The 27,691-nt window shown below is 48.1% G+C and overlaps 1 protein-coding gene across 1 annotated transcript in view; it reads left to right on the forward strand.

Annotated features, from left to right (window-relative positions):
- Nucleotides 1-27,691, forward strand: part of tnfsf12 (TNF superfamily member 12) — a 48,505-nt gene that overhangs the window by 13,650 nt on the left and 7,164 nt on the right. The window contains exons 2-5 of the mRNA XM_072591611.1: nt 12,685-12,823; nt 17,379-17,423; nt 19,429-19,470; nt 27,543-27,664. Coding sequence (XP_072447712.1) covers nt 12,685-12,823; nt 17,379-17,423; nt 19,429-19,470; nt 27,543-27,664 — 348 coding nt within the window. The remainder of the gene's footprint in view (nt 1-12,684; nt 12,824-17,378; nt 17,424-19,428; nt 19,471-27,542; nt 27,665-27,691) is intronic.

The raw sequence follows: 27,691 nt of genomic DNA on the forward strand, positions 1-27,691 counted from the left end.
CAGTGTTTATCTTAGAGCAGGGATACTCCTCTGCGTAGAAGAAAGTCAGGAATAAATCCAGCAGGGAATTCGAGGCAAGTCCTAGTTTGTAGTGTCACTGACAAGCCCAATATTTAACGCCCTGTCCTGAGTCACTCCCTTGAGTAGATGGAGGGTTGAGCTGCCTTCCAGAACCACCGCAGTCCTGTGTGGTGTAGGGACACCCTCACAGCACTGTTGGGGAGTTAGTTCCTGGATTCTGACCCAGCGACACTGAAGAAACAGCTGACACGTTTCCAAGTCAGGATGGAGAGCGGCTCGGAAGGGGGGTGGGGGGTGGGAGGCGGGGGAGCGGGGGCATTCCCCTGTATCTGCTGCCCTCGTCCTTCTAGATGGAATTGGTCGTGGGTTTGGAAGGTGCTGTCCAAGGAGCCTTGGTGGAATTTCTGCAGTGCATCTTGTGGATGGCATACACTGCTGTAAGGGCAGCAAGTGTCTGCCCTGAATTCACAGAATCAATGTACCACCCAAATCTTTGGCTGTCTTTGCGTTGGGAACCCATGCCAAAAAAACATTTCACAACATGTTCTCTTCAGTTATGTGAGCTTCCCCACAATGATGACGTCAAAGATATTAATTCCTCGTTTGTTTAGAGCCATGCTGATGAGATTCTAAAGTATGGAAAACAAGTCGAGGCCTACCTGTTTGAGTTGAGAGAATGTAAGAAGTGAATGTACCTTTCTATAGCACCTTTCACAAACCACACCCCCCCCCTCCCCTCCACCACCCCTCCCTGAACACCTCAAAGTTCTTCACGGTCAATGAAGTGTTGTCAGTGTCAGAATGTGGGAAAGGCTGCACCTGACCAACACACCGTCTGCCGCCTTAAATATCCCCCCTGTCTGCCGCCTTAAATATCCACCCTGTCTGCCGCCTTAAATATCCCCCCTGTCTGCCGCCTTAAATATCCCCCCTGTCTGCCGCCTTAAATATCTGTCCTGTCTGCCGCCTTAAATATCCACCCTGTCTGCCGCCTTAAATATCCGTCCTGTCTGCCACCTTAAATATCCACCCCGTCTGCCACCTTAAATATCCACCCTGTGTGCCGCCTTAAATATCCACCCTGTCTGCCACCTTAAATATCCGTCCTGTCTGCCACCTTAAATATCCGTCCTGTCTGCCACCTTAAATATCCGTCCTGTCTGCCACCTTAAATATCCACCCTGTCTGCCACCTTAAATATCCACCCTGTCTGCCACCTTAAATATCTGTCCTGTCTGCCACCTTAAATATCTGTCCTGTCTGCCGCCTTAAATATCCACCCTGTCTGCCGCCTTAAATATCCACCCTGTCTGCCGCCTTAAATATCCGTCCTGTCTGCCACCTTAAATATCCTCCCTGTGTGCCGCCTTAAATATCCACCCTGTGTGCCGCCTTAAATATCCACCCTGTCTGCCACCTTAAATATCCACCCTGTCTGCCACCTTAAATATCCACCCTGTCTGCCACCTTAAATATCTGTCCTGTCCACTGCTGCCTTAAATATTCACTTCAAGTCATTGAGTCAGACTGGACAGAAACAGACCCTTCAGTCCAATCAGCCCACACTGACCAGGTTTCCTGAACTAACTTAGTCCCAATTGCCTGCACATATCCCTCTAAATCTTTTAAATGTTGTCACTGTATCTGCATCCACCACTTCCTCTGGCAGTTCATTCCACCCACGAACTACCTTCTAAGTGTAAAAAGGTTGCCCCTCTTAAATCTTTCCCCTCTCACCTTAAGCCAGTGCCCTCCAGTTTTGAACACCCCCTCCCCCACCCCCCATTCCCCTACCTTGGAGAAAAGTCCTTTCCTATTCACCTTATCTATGCCCCTCATGATTTTATAAACTTCAGATTCACCCTTCAACCACCTACGCTCCAAGAGAAAAAAGTCTCAGCCTCTTCCCCATAACTCAACCCCCCTAGTCCCAGCATCATCCAGTAAAACTTTTCTGCACCCTTTCCAATTTAGTTATATTTTTTCTATCGATAGGTGACCAAAATTGAGTGCCATGTTTCAAATGTGACCTACCCAATGTCCCTGTACAGCTGCAACATAACCTCCCAACTCCTATATTCCATGCACTGACTGATCAAGGCAAGTGTGCTAAACACTTACTTCACTACCCTGTCTACCCGTGATGGCACTTTCAACGAACCCCTTGGTCTCTGTTCAACCACACTCCCCACTTCATCCACCAACTTAAACATTCTCTTGGGGCCACTGCTGGTGCTGTGATAATTGTGTGTTCAGTTTACATAATGTGCTACAGCAACTCACAAGGGTTTGTGTGTTGTGTTAACATTGTGCAGAGGAACCTCAATTATCTGAACAAGACGGGTGGGAGTATTTTATTTGGAAAATCGACATTCGGATAATCAAGGTTCCTCTAACCTGTGAAGGTTAGGGTCTCGTCGATTTTGGTATCTACAAACCGTTTAAAGCTGTCACACCAACAGTTTGCTCCCTCTACCCCTGACCCTCAGTCACAGCAGTGTGTACCCATCTGCAAGATCCTCAGACAGCACCTTCCAAACCCACAACCTTCACCATCTCGAAGGACAAGGGTAGGTGACATGGGAACACTGCCCTCCTGCAGGTTCCCCTCCAAGCCACTGCCCATCCTGACTTGGAAATATATCAGTTATTCCTTCTTGGAGCTCCCTCGCTAATGGTGCTGCGTGGGTGTCCCTACACCACACAGGAGTGCAGCGGCTCAAGAAGGCAGCTTCTCCATCGGACAATTAGAGACGGGCAACAAAGAGTGAAAAGAAAGCCATAGATTTTATTTTGGGGACAGGGAGATGTGTAGGGCAAAAGAAACTTATATTTCCACTCTTGTTAGTGTGAGGAAGTGTTCCCTTAGCATCACCTCCCCCCTGATCAGCTTGGCTGGAATGTCGAGATTTAGTTCCCTTTGAGTCTAATTTGCAACACCAGAGGAAATCACTTGTCTCCAATCCTCCCAGCTGTTTCAAACATCTGGTCAGATTGCCCCAACGCGTTCAGATGTGTCCTCAGGACCGAACCATTTCAAGATCTGGGTTAAAGGTCAAGACAAACCTGTACTTAAACAAAAAGCATCTGTTGGAGGGTAATGAGTGGTTCTGAGCATCCAGATTGGGAAGGATACCAACATAACGGAAGTGGTCCTGTTTAAACTGACCAGCATATTACTGGGTGGGTTGGGGGGGGGGGGGGGGGGGGGGGGGGAGGGGAGGTGGTGAGAGGTTACAGAACAGGATGAAAAGGGGCATGTTATTTTTCACTAGAAATGGAAAGCTATCTTAAGCTCCTCACAAGCCAGTTGTACAAGTATAAAACAAGACGCAAATACTTTTCTTCATCATCAGTTCATTTCCAACATGTACAGTGCACACATCTGTTACCCAGCATCCTCACTTTCCAAGTGTTCATACTTCATTAACAAAGAACAGTACAGCATAGGAACAGGCCCTTCGGTCCTTCAAGCTTAAACTGACACATTTTGCCCTTCTATACTAAAAAAATGTCTTCACTTACGGGATCTGTATCCCTCTATTCCCTTCCCGTTCATGTATTCACCTTGGTGCTTCTTGAATGCTGCTATTGTGTCTGCTTCCACCACCTCCTCTAGCAACACGTTCCAGGCACTCAACACCCTTTGTGTGAAAAACTTGCCTCGCACATACAGTCATAGAGTCATAGAGATGTGCAGCACGGAAACAGACCCTTCGGTCCAACCCGTCCATGCCGACCAGATATCCCAACCCAATCTAGTCCCACCTGCCAGCACCCGGCCCATATCCCTCCAAACCCTTCCTATTCATATACCCATCCAAATGCCTCTTAAATGTTGCAATTGTACCAGCCTCCATCTCTTTTAAACGTCCCCCCACCCCCCCACACCTTGAATCTGTGGCCCCTAGTAACTGACCCTCCACCCTGGGAAAAAGCCTCTTTCCACTCTATCCACACCGTTCACAATCTTATAAACTTCTACCTGGTCGCCCCTCCACCTCCTGCGTTCCAGTGAAAACAAACCCAGTCTATCCAATCTTTCTTCGTAGCTAAAATCCCCCCATACCAGGCAACATCCAGGTAAGCCTTTTCTACACCCTCTTGAAGCATCCACATCCTTCTGGTCATGTGATGAATGGAACTGTACGCAATCTTCCAAGTGTGGCCTAACTAAAGTTCTGTAAAGCTGCAGCATTGCTTCTCTATCCTTGTACTCAATGCCCTTTCCAATGAAGCAAGCACGCCATAGACTGTTTTTCTTTACTACCTTACCTACCTGTAGTGCCACCTTCAGTGATCTGTGGACCCAGATCCCCCTGCATATCAAAGCGCCCAAGGGTTCTGCCATTCATGCTATAATTTCCACTTGATCTTCCAAAATGCATCACCTCTCCATCTGCCATTTTTCTGCCCATGCCTCTAACTGATCTATATCCTGCTGTATCTGCTCTAACAACGCACCTCACTATTCACAACTCCACCAATCTTTGTATCATCCACAAACTTACTAATTAGACCAGTCACATTTTCCCCCCAAGTCATTTACGTAGACCATGAACATCAGAGGTCCCAGCACTGATCCCTGTGGAACACTGCTAGTCACAACACTCCATTCTGAAAAGCATACTTCCACCGCTACCCTCTGTCTCCAATGATTACACCAGTCCTGTATCCATTGTGCCAACTCACCCTGGACACCATGTGACTTCACCTCCTGTACCAGTGCCCAGTATGTAGTTGGCATACGATTATCAAGGTTAAAGGGTAAACTTAAGCATCAAGGTAGAAGGTACATAATCAGGTATGGTTTTGTAATATATGTTGTGATGAGTATAATGTGCTAAAGGGAGCCAATTCGAAAGAGCTTGAGGAGAGAGGTTGAGGGAGGTGCTAAATGCACAGATTTCTTTCAAGAGGTTTTCAACAAGGGGGCAGGTTGGTCCATCGGAGGTAATGTGCATTTAGGTGGTGCCTCTAAAGTCGTAAAATGGATTGAGGCATGTGATAATTAAAGCAGAATTTGACTGCGTAAGGAGATATCAAGGTAGATAACAAATGCCTTGATTGTAGAGTTTGATTTCAAGAAGTGATCGGAAGGAAAAGGGAGTGATCGAGAGTATAGAGAGAGGATAGGAAGGGCAGAGGCAACGCGAAACAATGTAAATCAGGGTTGGCTAAGAGGCCAGAAGGTGAGCGAGGTAGAATTCTCAGGGCTGTATGAACAGGAGGAGGTTACAGAGAGAGGAAAGGCTTCTGGTTGGAAGACAAGGTTGAGAATTTTAAAATTGGCTCCTGGATTTGCAATGCCTTTATGTAAGCCAGCAGTGTTGGCCAGGAAGGTGTGAATGCCACATATCAAACATCCTCTTATCAGCTAACTGATAAAAAATATGAAGCAAATCCAGCACTTGCTTCCTTACTGTCGCACCTGTCAGCATTCTTTCTTCCGATCAGGATTTATAGATGAGGGAGGTCAAACCGATAGTCAGTCCTGCTGAAAGACCCTCAAAGCTTTCGGTCCTAAACTCATTAGGACAGACAGCTGGCCAATCAGCTGCCTCCCTTCCTGTGTGCTATAAGTTGTTATTCTCTATGAGATTTGGTACTCTTGCAGACGTGTCCTGATGAGTGTGAGAGGATATGTTTCGGCTGCACTTGTGTCTGATTCTGCATGTTATTATTTTACAAGAAAAGTTGAGGGGAATTCCAAGTCCGTTCTTTCAATGCTCTCGAAAGCAAGCCATCGCAAGGCTTTAGCTCAAGAGGAATATTGGATTCTTCAATGTCAACCCCGCCCCCCGCCTTCACCGTGTTCCCTGGCCAACGCCTCTGTCTCAGGCTTGCTGCAGTGCTCCAGCAAAGCTCAGCAAAAGCACCACACTTTCTGCTTGGGAACCCTGCAGCCTTCAGGACTCAATACAGAGTTCAATAACTTCAGGGTTTGAGGCACTTTCTCCACCTCCTGATGCTGGCTGGCTTGCCTGTGTTCTTCCAGCCTCCTGCCTGTCTACTTGTTATTACACAGTCTGCCATTACACGCAACCCACTAACAGTCCCCATCAGCAACTAGTCAGCCTCCAAACCTGATCATATCCACTTCTTTGTCCATCCAACTGTTCTCTCTGTGTGGACTCTATCCCCACTTATCATTTACTACTTACTCTCTACCTTCTGCAAACTAAAATCCATCCAACCTTTTCCCAGCTACCATCAGTTCTGATGAAGGGTCACTCAACCTGAGACGTTGATTTTTTTCTCCACAGATGCTGCCAGACCTGCTTAGCTTTTTCCAGCGATTTCCGATTTTCGGCATCCATGGTTCTTTTTATTGGATCCTTTGTTGAGTAGTCATGGTGTGTAGGGAAGAGGTAGGAGATTGGCACGAGGTAATAAATCCGGATGAGATGGCGGAGTTGGTGCAGGCATGATGGGCTGAATGGCCTGTGGATTTCATGCCATCTTTTTTCGGCTCCCAGAATGCAATTGGAGGCCTGTTAGGCTCTGGAACAGCAAACGCCCTGAATTCTCTGGATACTGCAGCTGCAACTCGGTCCCCCCTGGCTGGGTGGGGAGAACTCCTACACCCCTGGCTCGCAAAATGCAGGAATGTTTCTAGGCTTGTGGGAGGGAAGGCTGAAGTGGGGAAATGTGGGGCTGCGTCTGCTCCAAGGCAGCTCCTGAAAACCGCCTTGATAACACGTCGTTGTCTGAAAACCACATTTCAAGGTTGCAAAGAAGGGAAAAAAAAGAGCAAGTTGTGGGATTTGGCAGCTGGTAGTAGTCAGTTGCCTTAGCAACCATGACACACAACAAGGATAAACTGTGCCAGAATGGGTCCCCCATTGGAATCTGACAGGACAAGACAGGAAGAGTGTCGTAAATTGTGTTAAGACATAACTCCACCTCTGTCAAAGCGCATCCTTTGTGAGTTGCTAAGTTATTTTCTCCTTCCTTTGACCTCCAGCCTGTGTCAGGTTTCTCTTTAAATTGACGTCTCTAGGGATTACATACCTCTGTCTCTCTCACTCTCTCTGTCTTTCTCTCCCTCTCCCATTTCCTCTCACATTCTTCCTGTTGTCCGACATGAACCGGCCGAGCTCCTCGAAATCTGTTTTATTTCAGGTCTTGTGTTTACAAGTGCCTTTTAACATCATTGTAGGGCCTGAGTCCCTTCACCCAAACTATATTTAACGCCAAACTACGCAAGGGGATATTGCGATCAAATCTGGGAGCCAAAGAGTTTAGCATTTAAAAAGCACCACAAAGGATCAGGATAGAGTTCAGCTGAGTGGTTTAGGGGAGCAAATTCAGAGCATAGGGTCCCAGGCAACTGAAGCCCTGAATGGGATGAGATTAAAGCAATAGGAACAAGGGACACAGAAGAACATCAATATGCTTGCCAGTCTCTCCCTCCACAAGTGCTGTCAGAACCTGCTAAGTTTCTCCAGCAATTCTTGTTCTTGTTTCAGATTTCCAGAACCTGTAAACCTTTAGTTTTTTTTTGTGAAATAAAAAGCTTTGGATGATTGCAGGGCTAGGGGAGGCTCTGGTGATACGCGAGAGGTGAAGATCTTGGAAAGGTGACTGAGTCAAGCCTATTGGGGTCAGTGGGCAGGCACAGGGAGAGATGGTGTGAGCTGGGAATTGGTGCCAGTCCGGACAATGCAATTTGGGATCATCATCAGTTTCTAGGGCGTTCCTATCCACCTGAAAAAACCTTCAACATTTCCATGTGTGACCACCTCACTATGGAACAGAGGTTAGAATACTTTATCCAAATGGGTGTAGAGGGAGCTTTACACTGTACCTAACCCTGTGCTGTCCCTGTCCTGGGATGGGTGGAACAGTATAGAGGGAGCCTTACTCTGTATCTAACCCTGCGCTGTCCCTGTCCTGGGATGGGGGGACAGTATAGAGTGAGCTTTACTTTGTATCTAACCCCATGCTGTCCCTGTCCTGGGGAGTGTTTGATGGGGGACAGTGTAAGGCAGCTTTACACTGTACCTAGCCCCGGGCTGACCCTGTCCTGGGATAGGGGACAGTGTAGAGGGAGCTTTACTCTGAATCTAACCCTGTGCTATCTCTGCCCTGGGATGGGGGGACAGTGTAGAGGGAGCTTTACTCTGTATCTAACCGCGTGCTGCCCCGCCCTGGGAGTGTTTGATGGGGAAACTAGATGGAGCTTTATTCTGTAAAGAGTAGGGGCGGCACGGTGGCTCAGTGGTCAGCACTGCTGCCTCACGGTGCCAGAGACCCAGGTTCACTTCCACCCAGGTTCAGTTCCGGCCTCGGGCAACTATCTGTGTGGAGTTTGCACATTCTCTTTGTGTCCGTGTGGGTTTCCTCTGGATGCTCTGGTTTCCTCCCACAGTCACAAAGATGTTCCTTAGTTGTAATGTTCCAATGTTCCTTAGGTGGATTGGCCATGCTAAATTGTCCCATAGTGCCCAGGGATGTGTAGGTTAGGGTGGATTGGCCGTGCTAAATTGTCCCATAGTGCCCAGGGATGTGCAGGTTAGGGTGGATTGGCCGTGCTAAATTGTCCCATAGTGCCCAGGGATGTGCAGGTTAGGGTGGATTGGCCGTGCTAAATTGTCCCATAGTGCCCAGGGATGTGCAGGTTAGGGTGGATTGGCCGTGCTAAATTGTCCCATAGTGCCCAGGGATGTGCAGGTTAGGGTTGATTGACTGTGGGAAATACAATCTTACAGGATCGGGTGGTGCAGTGGGAGGGTTGATGTGGATTCGATGGGTTGAATGGTCTGTTTTCACACTCTAGCGATTATATGAATCTATCTTCCTGTCCTGGGAGTGTTTAATGTAGAGGAAGCTTTACTCTGTATCTAACCCTGGTGCTGTCCCTGTCCTGGGAGGGGTTTGATGGAGACACAGTAGAGGGAGCTTCACTCTGTATCTAAGCTGAGAAAGAAGAAAACTTGAATGATCTAGCTTCCTATCTCTGAATTTCTGGAAGAGCTGTAATATACTGATACCACCGATAATCCCCAGCTGTTCGTACCTGGGAGGCAAGCTATTAATACATTGATATCCGGACATTCAGTCACACAGCACGCATTCCTGTAATCCCTCTTGTTTCCTCTTCGCAACTGTTTGTTAGCTCCGATAGGAAGGGTTTATTACTTTCCCCGGGCACAGTTGAAGGAGTATATTTTCCCATTGCAAACATTAACCTACAACCTTCTGTGAAAATCTGCAGCCAGCCTGATAGGATCTGAACGAGACTCCTCAGCTTCCTGTGCTGAATCGTTCTGGAATTCCCTTCCCAAATCTCTGCCTCTCACTCTCATTCCATCTCTCTCTCTCTCCTCTCTCTATTGTGGTTTTAGTGATGTTGATTGTGGGATACTTCTTCACCCCTGGACACTGGTGATTTGAAAAGTGCATGGAGTGTTTGTCCACTTAAGGCTGCCATATGCTGATATACCAGCAGAGGGAGTCTGGAAGAAAATAAAGAGGGCCCTATGTTCACAATGCAGTCTCTGTTCTGATTCTGAGATCTGGATTTTTAAAAAATTATTCATTTTTGTGGGACGTGGCTGACCAACATTTATTGCCTGACCGTCCCTAGTTGCCCCCTTGAGAAGGTGAGACTGAGCTGCCTTCTTGAACCACTGCAGTCCATGTGCTGTAGGGTAGACCCACAATGTTCCTTAGGGAGGGAGTACCAGGGTTTTGACCCAGCGACAGTGAAGGAACAGTAATATATTTCCAAGTCAGGATGGTGAGCAGCTTGGATGGCAACTTGCAAGGGGGTGGTGTTCCCATGTATCTGCTGCCCATTGTTTTTCTAGATGAAAGTGGTTGTGGGTTTGGAAGGTGCTGTCTGAGGGTCTTTGGTGAATTGCTGCAGTGCATCTTGGTACACACTGCTCCTATGAGTGTCAGTGGGGGAGGGAGGGGATGTTTGTGGATTTGGTGCCAATCAAGCAGGGGGCTGCTTTGTCCTTGGATGGTGTGGAGCTTCTCGAGTGCAGCTATCCAGGGCGAGTGGGGAGTATTCCCTCTCACTCCTGACACGTGTCTTGTCGATAGTGGATAGGCTGGCATCCGAGGGGTAGATGGTGGGAGTTTGGAATTTCCCCAGCTTGACCTGCCCTCTTCAGGCCTATCCAGGAGAGGTGGGTTGCTAATGGGAGTCAGACCTGCAACCCACTGAAATCAGTTCGGAGATGGCCAAGGGCTGTTGGTCGGGAAATGGGATGGTTAAAAGATCCAACTTGTTCTCAGTTGTAATGAAAACATAGATTGGATAACATCCTTCCTCCCATTGGATCTCCTACTTTCACTGCCCATGCCAACTCCCCCCCCGCACCCCAAAGCTAATCATATCTCCCACTATCCCTCTAGCCACCAAGTCCCATATATGCTCCATGCCAATCAGTGGTGCCCCCATGTCCATTCACCCACTGTCGACTCTGTACAGAACCAGTGAACCCTGGAGGGTTCAGTGTCGTGTATGTGAAAGTTTTAAATCAAATAGTTTAGTCATGACTTTCTGAAACAAAATCAGCTTTTACTGCAGCCTCATAAAACTTCCAATCTGATAGACCTCGTGTCGGAGAAATTAGCCCAATAAAGCCGAGATCACACAAACCAGATCGGGTGAAATTGACAAGTTGTTTATTACAAGCAATATCGCTGGAAGAGAAATTGACGAGGCTGACCCAGAACTGACGGTCTGTGCAGGTAGATTAAGGGTTCTCTTCCTCGAGCTGAGGAAGAAGCCAGGTTTTATAATCATCTTGTACAAGAAGGTTAATTAAAATGGGGAAAGATACAATGTATTTGAAATGGAGTAATCCATTGGTGACAATGGTGACAATTGGAAATCAGTTATTGGAACAATGTCCTGATTCTCGATGCAACGTAACATCCCAACAGTCTCAATGGGATCAGGAGAGTCCCATTCTCTTTTGTAGGTCGGTGAGAATATCTCTTTTGAACCAGTAAGGTGTTTCCATTGTCCTGTCCTGGGAGTGAGGTCTTTGGTGGTGCCCCTCTGTCTGACCTGTTCTTTGTGTGGCTTTGGTATTGCTGGGTTATGAGACTGCCCTGGGACGGCTGTGTTGATCTGGCATTGTTAGTGGGTGTTGGGAAGTGTATTCCCGTGTCTGCGAGTGCTGTCTGGTTTCACTTGTCAGCCTGCTTGGTCATTGCTGAGGCATTCTGGGTGTTTCTGGTATAGTCTGGCCAAGTTTGCTTTCCTGTGTTCGGTGTGGGCCTGCTATATGGGTAGGTAGGGTGGCAGATCTTTTCCCACACCTCGTGTAAGTAAACATTGCACAATCATTTGATGAGGAAAAGCCGTCTATCAAGCGAAGTTTCCCTGTCAGCTGTTTCAACAGACTAATGGAATCCTGGGCTCTCAGCCAATTCACTTAAGGCTGTTTCCTTCTGCCTGGAAAGTTTAGAGCAAGAAGGATCACAGTCGCAGAATGAAGGGTCAGTGACAAACTTTTTCAATCACGGGATTGTGAATCTTTCAAATTATCTATCTCAGAGAAGAACATCTGTCCTATTGTTGAAACATAAGCAAGACTGCGATTGACAGATTTATGAGCTCTGAGCCCGGGATTGAAGTACATAGAACATAGAACATTACAGCGCAGTACAGGCCCTTCAGCCCTCGATGTTGCGCCGCCCTGTCATACTAATCTGAAGCCCATCCCACCTACACTACTCCATGTACGTCCATATGCCTGTCCAATGACAACTTAAATGCACTTAAACTTGGCGAATCTACTACCATTGCAGGCAAAGCATTCCATACCCTTACTACTCTCTGAGTAAAGAAACTAGCTCTGACATCTGTCTTATACGTCTCTCCCCTCACTTTAAAGTTGTGTCCCCTTGTGTTTGCTGTCCCCATATTTGGAAAAAGGCTCTCCCTGTTCACCCTATCTAACCCTCTGATTATCTTGTATGTCCCTATTAAGTCACCTCTCAACCTTCTTCTCTCGAATGAGAACAGCTTCAAGGCCCTCAGCCTTTCCTCGTAAGACATTCCTTCCATACCAGGCAACACCCTAGTAAATCTCCTCTACACCCTTTCCAAAGCTTCCACATCCTTCTTATAATGCAGTGACCAGAACTGTACACAATGCTCCAAGTGTGGCCGTACCAGTAGAAAATTATCCGTAATTAACTAGAATGCTGGAGTAGACCTGAAGGGCTGAATGGTCTCCTGCTTTTTGTTATGCTTAGGAAGAGCTGAGAAAGATAACACAAGGATGCACAGTGCAACAACATTGAGAAAGTTTTGGACAATAGGGAAGAAAATGAATCTGAGGAGATGGTTTTGGGGTACAAGAAAATGGCAGAGGAGTTAAACAAATGTATTAGTGGAAGATATTTTGAACGTTCCCGTTAACACTAAAGAACACAAGGAAGGAATTAAGCACCATCTGAAGCTATTTGTAGTTAGACATTGGGTCTGGGGTAAGTGGTGGTGAGCTGTCAGTCTTTGAGCTGTGTGCATGGTTTCTGAACTTTGGTTTGATTGGAGTTTAATACCCAATACGGCCGTCTGGTGTGGGGCTGGCAGGGTCAGACAGTGGTGGGTCTGATGTCTCGAGTTGGGTTGTCTTAATGCTCAGTGCCAACTGTGCCCACTCTGCTCTGCTCTGCTTTCTCCTTCAGGGCGATGTGTCAATGTCGCTTGCGAATGTCCGCTCGGACCTGCCACAGGAAGTGGGGAGTCCCGCAGTGAGGTTGAGCTTCCTGCAGGGGCTGCTGGAGAGCAAGGCATTGACACGGATAAGGAGGGAGCGACGGAGAGGTAAGGAGGTGGTGTCTCCCTTTCAGAATTGCACAGCAAGGCCTTTCGGCTCCTCGTGCCCGTGCTAGCTCTTTGAAAGAAGCTCCGAATTTATTCCAAGTTGGGTGCAGGGAGTTGCCAGGTTTCTCTGTCTTGGCTGGGAGTTGGGGAGTGCTGGCGTATCGTAGCCGACCAAGAGAGCGCTTCAGGGGTAGCCCCTTGAGTGAGTACACTGAGGTGGGCAGTCTCACCTCACACTGAGGTGGGTGGGGGGGGGAGGGGTTTCCTTGTGCAGCAACCCCCCCCCCGCCCCCAGCAGCAGTGCGGCACAGGGAGAGGTGGCACCCAAAATGGCCACCATTGGGTCAGGTACACCAGTCAATGACATTGAGTGGCGTGAGATTATCTCAATGAGATTTCGGGCCTCGATGAGTAAATGGCCTGGAAACGAAAACAAACAACAGGGCAAATTTAAACGTAGAATCCCAGTCTCGCAATCGTCATGAAAAAACCCTCACTGGTTCCATCATGTCTGGCATGGTGGCTCCGTGGTTAGCACTGCTGCCCCACAGCACCAGGGACCTGGGTTTGATTCCACTCTCAGGCGACTGTGTGGAGTTTTCACTGTCTGCGTGGGTCTCCTCCAGGTGAACATAGAACAGTACAGCACAGTACAGGCCCTTCGGCCCTTGATGTTGTGCTGACCTTTAATCCTACTGTAGGATAAAACTAACTTACGTACCCTTAATTTTACTATCATCCATGTCCCTATCCAAGAGACGCTGAAACATCCCTAATGTATTTGACTCTACTACGACCACTAGGAATGTATTCCACGCACCCACCACTCTCTGTGTAAAGAACCAACCTCTCACATCTCTTCTAAACCTTCCTCCAATCACCTTAAAATTATGCCCCCTTGTGATAGCCATTTCTGTCCTGGCAAACAGTCTCTCACTGTCAGTCTATCGATGCTTCTTATCATCTTGTACACCTGTACCAAGTCACCTCTCACCCTTCTTCACTCCAATGAGAAAAGTCTTGGCTCCATCAACCTCTCTTCATAAAATATGCCCTCCAGTCCAGGCAGCATCCTGGTAAATCTCCTCTGCCCCCTCTCTAAAGCTTCCACATCCTTCCTATAATGAGGAGACCAGAACTGAAAACAATATTCCAAGTGTGGTCTAACCAGGGCTTTGTAGAGCTGCAGCATAACCTTGCGGCTCTTAAACTCAATCCCCCTGCTGAAGAAAGCCAACACACCATACACCTTCTTAACAACCCAATCAACTTGGGTGGCCAAAGTTAAAAATCACACAACACCAGGTTATAGTCCAACAGGTTTAATTGGAAGCACTAGCTTTCAGGAGATGAAGGCATGGCGCTCCGAAAGCTAGTGTGCTTCCAATTAAACCTGTTGGACTATAACTGGTGTTGCGTGATTTTTAACTTGGTACACCCCAGTCCAACACCGGCATCTCCAAATCATAACTTGGGTGGCAACTTTGAAGGATCTATGGGCATGGACCCCAAGATCCCTCTGTTCCTCCGCACTGCCAAGAATCCTGCATTCAAATTTGACCTTCCAAAATGAATCACTTCACCCTTTTCCAGGTTGAACTCCATCTGCCATTTATCAGCCCAGTTCTGCATCCTGTCAATGTCCCATTCCAACCTACAACAGCCCTCCACACTATGCACTACTCAACCAACCTTCATGTCATCGGCAAATTTACTAACTATCCTTCCACTTCTTCAGCCAAGTCACTTATAAAGATCACAAAGAGCAGAGGACCCAGAAAAGATCCCTACAGAACACCACTGGTCACCGAGCTCCAGGCTGAACACTTGCCATCAACCACCACCTCTGTCTTCTATGGGCCAGCAAATTCTGTATCCAGACAGCAAATTTCACTGTATCCCTTGCCTCCTTACTTTCTGAATGAGACTATCATGGGGAACCTTATCAAATGCCTTGCTAAAATCCATGTACACCATATCAACTGCTCTACCTTCATCAATGTGTTTTGTCACATCCTCAAAGAATTCAGTAAGGTTTGTGAGGCATGACTTGCCCTTCACAAAGCAATGCTGACTATATCTAATTAAACTATGGTCTTCCAAGTAATCATAAATCCTGTCTCTCAGAATCCTCTCCCAATACTTTGCCCATCACACAGGTAAGACTGACTGGTCTGTAATTCTCAGAATTATCCTTATTCCCTTTCTTGAACAAGGGATAACACTTGCCAACCTCCAATCATCTGGCATTACTCCAGTGGACAGTGAGAATGCAAAGTTCATCGCCAAAGGTGCAGCAATCTTTTCCCTCGCTTCCTGTAGTAGCCTTGAGAATATCCCGTCTGGCCCAGGGGACTGATCTAGCCTTGTTTTTCAAAATGTTTAGCACATCCTCCTTAATGTCAACCTGTTTGAGTGTATCAGCCTGTTTCACGCTGTCCTCACGAGTGACAAGGTCCCTCTCAGTAGTGAATACTGAAGCAAAAGTATTCATTCAGAACCTCCCATCCCTCCACTATCCCTGATCAGCCCTACCCTCATTCTGGTAATCCTCTCATTCCTCACAGGGCTTTCCTTAATCCTATCCACGAAAGCTTTCTCATTACCCCCTTCTAGCTCTCCCTAAGTCCATTCTTCAGTTCCATCCTGGCTACATTGTAACCCTCTAGAGCCCTGTCTGCTCTGGTTTCCTCCCGCAGTCCAAGGTTAAGGTAGGTTGACCATGGAATAGAAAGTGTGCAAAGGAGCATGGATGTCATACTCTGTGCGTTCTGTCACCTGATGCGAAAATTTCTGCTTGCGTTCTGAGCTGGAGTCATTCTCTTCTCAAACCTTCCTCCCTTACCCATGACCCTTTCAGCAACCCATTCCGGACCCCAACTGAAAATATAAACTCCTCATCCCCCCCTGCCTTTCCACTTGCCTGCTATCATTTATCTGTGCCTTTCTGGTCGCCTGCCCATTGTCTGTCCATATTCTTTCCCTCTGAACCCTTCGTGACCCAAGCATAACGAACAAGGAATCGTCCACCTCAGACCCCTGTTCCTGTTTCTTTCCCCCTTGCCCTTAGATCCCCAAGAACTATACCCAACTTCTCTTTGAAAACACTCAATGTTTTGACCTCACTTGTCCGTGCTAGAGAATTCCACCCACTCTCTGGGTGAAGACATTTCTCCCTCATCTCAGTCCAACCACATGTCCTTACATCATGACCCCCCAGTTCATGACTAACCTGGTTCATTGAGAGTACCCTGAGCTGTTGCTTGGTTCAGGAATTAGATTAGATTACTTACAGTGTGGAAACAGGCCCTTCAGCCCAACAAGTCCACAACGACCCACTGAAGTGCAACCCACCAAGACCCATTCCCCTACTTTAACCCCTGCCCCTAACACTATGGACAATTTAGCGTGGCCAATTCACCTAATCTGCACATTTTTGGACTGTGGGAGGAAACCGGAGCACCCGGAGGAAACCCATGCAGACACGGGGAGAATGTGCAAACTCCACACAGTCAGTTGCCTGAGGTGGGAATTGAACCTGGGTCTCTGGTGCTGTGAGGCAGCAGTGCTAACCACTGTGCCACTGTGCCGCCCACATGCACCATGGAATTGCACCGTCTCAGATCATAAGACTCTACAGAGGATGGTGAGGACAGCTGAGAAGATCATTGGGGTCTCTCTCTCTTCATTACAGACATTGACACCACACACTGCATCTGAAAGGCTAAGAGCATTGTGGAAGACCCCACATCCTCCTCACTCAAACTCTTCTCCCTCCTGCCATCTGGCAGAAGATATCGGAGCATTCGCTCTCTCACGGCCTGACTGTGCAACATTTTCTTCCCCCCAAGCCATCAGGCTCCTTAACACTGTATGATCGGACTCTATTCCATCTGAAATTCTTTGCACGACCTCAAATTGCTGCTAGAACAACATCTATCAATTATCATTCTTTTATGACACTGTAATTTGCGTGTTTTGCACTTATGCCACCCTGCATACGATCGTGTAGTTTGTGCTGTTCATGTAGCACCTTGGTCCTGGAGTAACGCTGTCTCGGTTTTTACTGTATATGGTAGAAATGACAAATAAAATCTGCTCCATGTTCCTGCACTTTCCCGATTAGTCTTTCATTCCCTTCGTAACCAACAAACGACTCCCCTCGGCCTTGAAAATACCGAGAGATTTTGCGTTGACTGCCATTTGACACTCAAGCCTTTGAGAGAGGGCATTTATTTTCCTCACTTCTGTCTGGAATGTTTAAACCATGATCCATGAGAGGAAATGTTCTCTCCATATCCACACGATCAAGTGCCCTCAGGATCTTGTGTTTCAAAGAAGTCACTTCCAATTTTCGAAATGCCAGAGTTCACAGGCCTAGCCTGTCTCGGCTTTCCTCATCCGCTCATTTTTAATATTAGTCTAATAGACCTCCTCAGAACTGTTTTCAACGCATTAACATCCTTTTCTACGGTGACCAGAACGGTGCGCACTATTCCAGAAATGTAGATTTACTTGATGAGGGTAATCATTTCCAATTCTCTTCATTCAACAGATTCTGGGGTCAAAACCAAGCAGCCTATGGCAGCTCATTTTGAAGGTAAGGTCTGTGTTCACACAGAATGGGGTCCCTAAACTCTCTCTCTCGAGTCCCTCCCCTCCTTTGGTAATTTAGGGGAATTAGCAACCCAACAACCTAATCCTGTTTTATACAGACACCCACATCTGTCGATATTATCTTCCCTCCATATCCCTCAATCACAGTTGCTAAGCTACCCCGCAAAGGGGGGTCAGTGTGTATGGGACTGTACCCCAGTGAGAGTGAGAGTCAGTGTGTCTGTGTGTGGGACTGTACCCCAGTGAGAGTCAGTGTGCATGTTGGACAGTACCCCAACAAGAGTGAGTGTGTGTATGGGACTGTACCCCAATGAGAGTGAGTGTGTGTATGTGGCACTGTACCCCAGTGAGAGTCAGTGTGTGTGTGGGTCTGTATGCCAGTGAGATTCAGTGTGTGTGTGGGGACTGTACCCCAGTGAGAGTCACTGTGTATGTGTGGGTCTGTATGCCAGTGAGATTCAGTGTGTGGGGGGGACTGTACCGCAGTGAGAGTCACTGTGTGTGTGTGTGGGACTGAATCCCAGTGAGAGTCACTGTGATGGTGTGGGTCTGTATGCCAGTGAGATTCAGTGTGTGGGGGGGACTGTACCCCAGTAAGAGTCAATGTGTGTGTGTGTGGGACTGTTCTGTGTCTGGGTCTGTACCCCAGTGAGAGTGAGAGTGTGCGTTTGTGTGGGTCTGTACCACAGTGAGAGTCAGTATGTGTGTGTATATGTGTAGGGGAGGTGAAATGTACCCCAGTGAGTGTGTATGTTTGGGACTATATTCCAGTGAGAGAGTCTCTGTGTGTGTGTGTGTATATATGTGGCGGGGGGGGGGCGGAATGTACCCCAGTGAGTGTGTATATTTGAGACTGCATCCCAGTGAGAGTGTGTGTGTGAGAGAGCTGTACCCCAGTGAGAGTCTGTGTGTGTGTGTGTGTGTGTGTGTGTGAGAGAGAGCTCCACTCTAGTGAGAGTCAGTGTGTGTGTGTGTGTATAGGAGCTGTACCCTAGTGAGAGTCAGTGTGTATGTGTGAGAGCTGTACCCCAGTGAGAGTCTGTGTGTGTGAGTGTGTGTGTGAGAGAGAGCTGCACTCTAGTGAGAGTCAGTGTGTGTGTGTGTGTGAGAGAGAGCTGCACTCTAGTGAGAGTCAGTGTGTGTGTGTGTGTGTGTATAGGAGCTGTACCCTAGTGAGAGTCAGTGTGTATGTGTGGGAGCTGTACCCCAGAGGGAGTCAGTGAGTGTGTGTGAGAGCTGTACCCCAGTGAGTGTGTGTGTGAGCTGTACCCCAGTGAGAGGCAGTGTGTGTAGGAGCTGTACCCCAGTGAGAGAGTGTGTATGTGTGTGTGAGAGAGAGAGAGGGATTGTACCCCAGTGAGAGTGTGTGTGCGCGTGTTTGGGACTGTACCCCAGTGAGAGTCAGTGTGTTTGTGGGACTGTACCCCAGTGAGAGTCTATGTGTGGGTGTGGGACTGTACCCCAGTGAGAGGCAGTGTGTGTGTAGGAGCTGTACCCCAGTGAGAGTCAGTGTGTGTGTGGGACTGTACCCCAGTGAGAGTCAGTGTATGTGTGGGACTGTATCCCAGTGAGAGTCAGTGTGTGTAGGAGCTGTACCCCAGTGAGAGTCAGTGTGTGTTTGGGACTGTACCCCAGTGAGAGTCAGTGTGTTTGTGGGACTGTACCCCAGTGAGAGTCAGTGTGTTTATGGGACTGTACCCCAGTGAGAGTCTGTGTGTGGGTGTGGGACTGTACCCCAGTGAGAGGCAGTGTGTGTGTGGGACTGTACCCCAGTGAGAGGCAGTGTGTGTGTGGGACTGTACCCCAGTGAGAGAGTGTGTATGTGTGTGTGAGAGAGAGAGAGGGATTGTGCCCCAGTGAGAGTGTGTGAGAGACACACTGATTCAGAGTTTGAGTGTTTATGAGAAGAGGGTTGAAACTCCGTTGGTTTTGGTTTTGATCTTTTGGTTTTTCTGAATTTTTTCCTCTTGTTTGTATTTATTTTGCAGTGATGCCCAATAATGTGGATGGGACATACATAGTTGAGAAGGGTAGGTAGCTACTTTTGATGGTGTTGCCTTTTTAAATATTTTCTCTCCAATCTGTTCTGAGACATTATGACACATCTCTGGAGCAGTCTGGATTAGAACCTGGGCATCCTGCCTCAGAGATAGGGACACTGCCATTGTCCAAGAGCCCTAAACTCCCATCCATTTGACGCTGCAGGGTGAGTTTAAATCATTAACTGGGAGTTAGTCAATGGACAGGAATTATTGACGGTGACTCTCCACTTGCTGGAAGACTAGAGAGACAAAGCGTTGACAGAATCCAGTTCACCTTCACGGAGTCATCCACGCTGATGCTGGGAGAATGTAAACCTGAGGGGCAGCAGCAGAGTTTCCCCTCCACCCCCTGCCCCAGTGCGTCCCGGGCCTAATATCTACAACTCTGCCAGTGCCATTTGGAAAACTTTCAGCCAATTGTCATCAGGTTGTGGGATCATGCAGTGCTCAAAACATTGAGGCCCCGCTCCATTCATTGCAGGAGTTGCTTCAATTCACAAAAAAGACCTTTGATTGCCTCTGGGGTGTTTTGCCGTGTCGTGAAAGATGCTACAGAAATGCACCTGTCTACACCTGGAGCGCAACAGTTCCTGTGCACGTTGAGACGACAGGAATGGGTGTGAATTGCTGGGACATTGGGTTGGGGAGAAGGGAGTGTTCAGTTCTCAATTGTGTCACAGCGATACCTTGTCAAGTGCCAGTTGGCCAACTGCAGAGAGACCGAGGGAACATTTATATATAGAGCTGTACAACATGGAAACAGACCCTTCGGTCCAATTTGTCCAAGCTGTTCAGATTTCATAAATTGATCTAGTCCCATCTGCCAGCATTTAGCCCACATCCCTCTCATCTCTTCCTTTTCATATCCCCATCCAGATGCCTTTTAAATGTTGTAATTGTACCAGCCTCCACCACATCCTCTGGCAACTCATTCCATACACGTACCACCCTCTGCATGAAAAAGTTACCCCTTAGGTCCCTTTTATCTTTCCCCTCTCACCCTAAACCTATGCCCCTCTAGTTCTGGACTCCCCGACCCCAGGGAAAAGACCTTACCTATTTATCCTATCCACGCCCCTCATTATTTTATAAACCTCTATAAGGTCACCCCTCAGCCTACGACGCTCCAGGAAAAACAGCCCCAGCCTGTTCAGCCTCTCCCTGTAGCTCAAACCCTCCAACCCTGGCAACATCCTTGTAAATCTTTTCTGAACCTTTTCAAGTTTCACAACATCCTTCCTGTAGCAGGTGAACCGGAATTGAATGCAGTGTTCCAAATGTGGTCTAAATATATTGACACTCATCCTAGATAATACAACCATCTTGGCTGGTAGCCTGCATCAGCTGACAGTACAGAGGAAACATAGTGATTGGTCCCTACTGTCGCTCAGCTGGGAGTAGGACAATTCCACAATTAAAGCTTTATCCTGTGAGCAACACAAGAGGGCGTTCAGCATAAACATCACACACTTAAGAATACTGTTATTTTTCACTCTTGATTCATTCACTGGATGTGGGAATCACTTCACCCAACATTTAATTAGCCATGCTTTTTCACCCTGCAGAAAAGGTGTCAAGCAGCCCTATTGAACTGCTGCCGTCGGTTTACTCAGGGGAGACCTGCAATGCTGTTGGGGAACGGCTGATATATTTCCCAGTCAGGCTGGAGAGGGGCGAAGAAGGGAACTTGCAGGGACTGTTGTTCCTTTATATCTGCTGCCCTCGTTCTCCTCAATGTCAAGGTCATGTCTTCCGAAGGTGTTGTCGATGGTACTTGCAATGAGTCGCTGCAGTGCATCTTGTCGATGGTACAAACTGCTGCTACGGAGTGTTGGTGGGGGAGGGAGTGGTATGTTTGTGGACGTGGGGCTAATCAACTGGGGGGCTACTTTGTCCCTGGATGGTGTCGAGCTTCTTGAGTGTTGTTGGAGCTGCCCCCATGCACGACAAGTGGGGAGTATTCCCTCACACTCCTGACTTGTGCCTTGTTGATGGTGGACTGGCTTTTGGGAGTCAGGAGGGGAGTTACTTGCTGCAGGATTCCCAGCCTCTGACCTGCTCTTGTAGCCGCTGTGTTCATGTGGAGAGTCCAGTTTGCTTCTGGTCAATGGTATCCCCCACAATGTTGATAGTGTGGGATTCAGTGATGGTAACACCATTGAATGTCAAGGGGCAGTGGTTAGATTGTGTTTTATTGGTGATGGTCTGAGTGTGGCGTTTGTGTGGTACAAATGTTACTTGCGACTTGTCAACCCAAGCCTGGATATTGTCCCGATCTTGTTGCATTTGGACACGGACTGCTTCAGTATCTGAGGAATGGTGAATGGTGCTGAATATTGTGCAATCATCAGCGAACATCCCCACTTCTGACCTTATGCTGGAGGGAAGGTCATTGATGAAGCAGCTGAAGATGGTCGGGCCTGAGACACTACCCTCAGGAACTCCTGCAGAGATGTCCTGGAGCTGAGATAATTGACGTCCAACACTCATGAGCACCTTCCCACGTATGACTCCAACCATCAAGAGCTTGCCCCCTGACAGCCATTGCCTTCAGTTTTTCTCGGGCTCCTTGATGCCAGTCTGTCAGACACAGCCTTGATGCTTCAGAGAACATCTCTGGGACACCCACACCAACCAACTTCACCGCCTCGTGGCCGAACACTTCAACTTCCCCTACCACTCTGCCAAGGATATGCAGGTCCTGGGCCTCCTCCAGCCCCCGATGCCTGGCGGAAGAACGCTTCATCTTCCACCTTGGGCTTCTCCAACCACACAACGTCAATGTGGATTTCACCAGTTTCCACATTTTTCACCCCCCCTCCCCAACCTTATCCGAGATCCAACCTTCCAACTCGGCACCGCCCTGTTTACCTGTCCATCTTCCTTCCCACCTATCCGTTCCGCCCTCCTCTCCAACTTATCACCATCACCCCTAACTCTATCTCTCTATCGCACTCCCAGCTACCTCCCCGCACCACCCCCCCTCCCCCTCCCCCAGCTCCAAACCCCCTCCCCCAGCTCCAAACCCCCTCCCATTTATCTCACCACCCTCTCAGCTCACAAGCCTCATTCCTGATGAAGGGCTTTTGCCCGAGACGTCGATTCTCCTGCCCATCAGATGCTGCCTGACTTGCACCACATCCTCGACTTTGATCTCCAGCGTCTGCAGTCCTCACTTTCTCCTCCTTGATGTCAAAGGCTGTCACTCTCAGAATTTCGAAGGTTCCTCACCCTCTGGCTGAACAAACTCCTTCCGCGTTCAGGCTGAAATAACCCACCTTGCCTTGTCCCCAAGTTTTTCGACCCAGTCACGTGCCTTGGCAGGTAGAGTTCAGGATTAGCCACTATCTCATTGACAGGCAGAACAGCCTCGTTGGGCTGAATGGCCTACTTTTGCTCCAGTGTCTTATCTTTCTAACTTTTCTGTTCCCGTTCAGTAGCTGGTAGCTTCACTTTGACAGATGGGCATTCAAGTAATGACAGAGTTTGTCACATTTTCTCCCTTGTTACCTCCCCCTCAAAGGCAGCCTATGGCGTTGTTCAGTGAGCTGGGGAGGTTCAGGCAAAGCTGCCATCTGGTGGCCAGGGACGAGAAACTGCAGATGCTGAATCTTAGGTGGACAAGCAGGAGGCTGGAAGGACACAGCAAGCCAAGCATCGTCAGGAGGTAGAGAAGTCCACATTTCAGGTGTAACCCAAAGTCCTGAACAGTCCTGAAGAAGGGTTACACTCGACTTCTGTTTGGGAAGCTTTTAACATGAGAAAACACCCCTTTTTAACAGAAAAAGCAAGTTGCTGCATTGCCTTTCACCAGCTCGGAATTCCTGAAATAATTCCATAGGCCCTTTGGCCTATCGAGTCTATTCCAGCATTCGATTGTGGCAGATATTGTTTCTCAGCCCCATTCTCCCCATAACCCTTGAACCCCCTTACCGGTCAAGAACCTATGTCTGTCATAAAGACATTCCATGACTTGGCCTCCACAGCCCTCCGGCTGAAGAAATTCCTTCCCCATATCAGTCCATCCCTTCACCCTGAGGCTGTGCCCTTGGGTCCTAGTTTGTCCGACTGGTAGAAACACCTTCCCCACCTCCACTCCAACACCAGGGCTCTCAGGATTCCAAAAGTTTCAATCAGACTCCAAACCACCACCACCCCCCCCCCCCCCCCCCCCCCCCACCAATCCTTCTAAACTCCATCAGGGACCTCAACTGCTCCCCATATGACAAGCCCTTCACCCCCCTGGATCATTCTTGCAAATCCCCTCTGGACCCCCTCCAAGGCCAGCACATCCTTGCTTAGATAGGGGGCCCAGAACCGCTCTCAGTATTCCAAAAGCGATTTGCCCAGAGCCTCACACAGTCTCAGCAGTACTTTCCTTCTCTTGTATTCTAGCTCTCTTGAAATAAATGCTTACATTGCATTTGCCTTCCTAACTGCCAACTGAACCTGCATATTAACCTTGAGAGAATCCTGAACTAGGACTTCTGAGTTCCTTTGTACTTCAGATTTCCAAAGCCTTTCCTGTTTAGAAAATAGTCTACACCTCTATTCTTCCTACCAAAATGCATAACCTCACTGTACTCCATCTGCCACTTCTTTGCCCATTCTCCTAGCCTGACAAAGCCCTTTGGAGCCTCCTCTGCTTTCTCCATGCTACCTGTCCCTCCATCTATCTTTGTGTCATCTGTAAAGCAAGTAACAACCCAGTTTGTTTGTTCACATTGTTAACATTTAACTTAAATAGTTGTGGTCCCAACACGGACCCCTGCAAAACCGGGCTGCCATCCTGAAAAAGACCCTTTTATCCTCAATCTCTGCCTTCTGCCAGTCAGCCAATCTTCTATCCATGCCAGTACCTTGCTCCTAACACCATGGGTTCTTATTTAGCAGCCTCCTTTGTGGCATCTTGTCATAGGCCTTCTGGAAAACCAAATAGATCACATCCACTGGCTCTCCTGAATCTAACTTGCTCATTACCTCCTCAAAGAATTCTAGCAAATTTGTCAGGCATGACCTCCTCTTGACAAAGCATTGCTGACTCAGCCCTACTTTATCATGCACTTTGGAGTACTCTGCAATCTCATTCTTCACAATGAACTCTAAAATCTTACCAGCAACTGTAGTAAGGCTAACTGATCGATGGTATCCTGTTTTCTGCTTCTATTGCTTCTTAAACAGTATTACATTAGCCATTTTCCAGTCCTCTCGGACCCTCCCTGATTCCTGATTGATCATCACCAATGCCTCAACAATTTCCTCATCCATCTCCTTCAGAACCCTGGTATGTAGTCCATCTGGTCTGGGTGATTTATCCACTTTCAGACCTTTCAGTTTTCCCAGCATCATCTCCTTAGCAATGGCCGCTACATTCACATCTGCCCCGACTCTCTTGAAATTCTGGTATCCTGCTGGTGTCTTGAACTGTACAAACTGATGCGACGTACCTATTCAGTTCCTCCACCTTTTCTTTGTTCCCCATTACTACTACTCCAGCCTCATTTTCCAGCAGTCCAAAAGTCCATGCTTGCCCAAGCCCTTCAGAAATTCCTGATGAAGGGCTTATGCCCGAAACGTTGACTCTCCTGCTTCTCGGACGCTGCCTGGCCTCCTGTGCTTTTCCAGGGTCGCCCTTTTTGATCTGACTCTCCAGCATCTGCAGTCCTCACTTTCTCCCATATCCCTCGAAACCAGGTCAGATGGTTAGAGTTCCAGCTTAAAAGGATCTGATTTGGAACATCAGTTCTGTTTACTGTGAAGATCTCAGGTGGACAAAGTGCTGAAGTGGTAATGTTAGTGGACTAATCGGTCGTGCTTATCTGGAAAGTCTCTTAAACGCCCCTATTGTATATGCCTCCACCACCACCCCAGCACTGCATTCCACACTCCTACCACTCTGTCACTCTGTGTTTTTAAAAAAAACATTCACCTCACATCTTGTTTAGAACTCCCCCCCCTTCATCTTAAATACATGCCCCCTAGTATTACACATTCTAAATCTTGCGGGGGGGAAGAGTCTGTCCATCATCCCTATCTATGCATCTCATACTTTGAAAGACTTCTTTCATGTTTCACCTCCGCTGCTCCAGAGAAAACAACCCAAGTTTTTCTTGCATCTCCTTATAGCTCATACTCTCTACTCCAGGCAGTATCCTGCTAAACCTCTTCTGCACCCTCTCCAAAGCCTCCACATTCTTCCTGTGATGTGATGACCAAAATTGAACGCAACACTCTAACCACTGTGGAATCTGAAATGTGCACCAACTGGGGAAGGGTTTCTCAGCATCTGCCAAGTGCAATGGGGCACGCTTAAGGTATGAGTGGGCGCTAGAGTAATGAAAGTCCTTCTTACTTCTGGAGTGGTGGTGACAGGGCAAGGGCAGAATGAACCAAGCCCGAGCAGATTCAGGCACCTGTTGGGGAGGTTTCTGTCCAGATCCAAACATCAGCGAGTCCCTCTGTCCCTTGGGAATGGTGAAGTCTTGTATAGGAGCAGAACCTCATTCGCTCCTTCAAATATACTGCAACCTTGAACACATTAAAGAACAGTGAACAATCCAGCACAGGAACAGGCCCTGCAGCTGGAAAGCCTACCCTTCCAAACTAAACCTGTCTTCACTTAAAGGATCTGTATCCCTCTATTCCCTTCCTAGTCACATATTTATCCAGGTGCTTCTTGAATGCTGCTATTGTGTCTGCTTCCACCACCTCCTCTGACAGCGTATTCCACGCACTCACCTCCTTGTGTGTGAAAAACATGCCTCGCACATCTCTTGTAAACTGCACCCCATACCCCAAGGCACCTTGACCCTGTGCCTCCGAGTAATTGACCCCTCCACCCTGGGAAAAAGCCTCATTCTTCCCACTCTACCCACACCATTCCCATTCTTATAAACTTCTGTCAGGTCGCCCCTCAACCTCCTGCGTTCCAGTGAAAACAAACCCAGTCTATCCAATCTTTCTTCACAGTTAAAATCCCCCCATACCAGGCAACATCCAGGTAAACTTTTTCTGTACCCTCTCTAAAGCATCCACATCCTTCGGGTAGTGTAGTGACCAAAACTGTACGCAATATTCCAAGTGTGGCTGAACTAAAGTTCTAATAAAGCTGCTGCATAACTTGTCTATCCTTGTACTCAACACGTCAACAAGTACACCTTATTGTAGTGGGATACAGCATTGAATAAAGCATTCAGCATGGTGGTTCAGAGGTTAGCACTGCTGCCTCACAGCACTAGGGTCCCAGGGTCGATTCCAGCCTCAGCTGACTGTGTGGAGTTTGCACATTCTACATGAGTTTCCTCTGGATGCTCTGGTTTCCCTCACACTCCAAAAATGAGCAGGTTAGGGTGGATTGGCCGTGGGAAATTGTCCCGTAATGTCCAGGGACGTGCAGGCTAGGTGGATTATTCATGGGGAATGTCGGCTGATGGGTCTGGGTGGCATGCTCTTCGGAGGGGTGGTGTGGACTCGATGGGCTTAATGGCCTGCTTCCACACTGTAGGGATTAAATCTTCACTTTCTGGGCTGGAAAGGCAACGGGCCCAGCTTCTCAAAGTAGCGGAAATCCCTCCTGGATGGTGAAGGAAAGAGGTATCTTGGAAATGTTCTGTGCACAACAACGACGCCTGGCCACTTGCATTTGAATGGAGCCTTTGGCATTGCAAAGCATCTCCAGGGCTCTTGATGATGCCAAGAATCATCAAAACTCAACAGTGAACCACAAAAGGAGATATGAGGACAGGTAACCAAAGGCTTGGCCAAGGTGGGGGCGTCTGAAGGAACGTGGGGAGAGGATTAGGATGGGATACCCCAGGGTGAGCCCCAGACAGTGTGTGACAGAGAAAGAATTGGAGGAACACTGAGACCCTGCAGAGTTTACAGGAGAGAACCAGAATCCGAGGGAGCAAGGGCACAGTGGGATTTGGAGACCAGGGTGAGGACTTCAACATCGAATAGGAACAGTGTCTGTTTCACATCAATAATCTTACTGTGTACCACTCTCTCTGATAAAGTGGTGAAACTTCACCCTTTTTCTCTCTCTCTCTTTCCTCAAACAGGTGGGATCATCAGGCAGTGGTTAGAATGCCCACTTGAGACGACCAAAAGTGCAGTGACCTACAACAACAAGACGGCCAGATTCACCGTACACCGGGAGGGAGTCTACTACATATACAGTCAGGCAAGAACCTATCCCCCCCACCCCGCC

This window comes from Chiloscyllium punctatum, chromosome 21 (assembly GCF_047496795.1).
Source record: "Chiloscyllium punctatum isolate Juve2018m chromosome 21, sChiPun1.3, whole genome shotgun sequence".
NCBI lineage: Eukaryota > Metazoa > Chordata > Chondrichthyes > Orectolobiformes > Hemiscylliidae > Chiloscyllium > Chiloscyllium punctatum.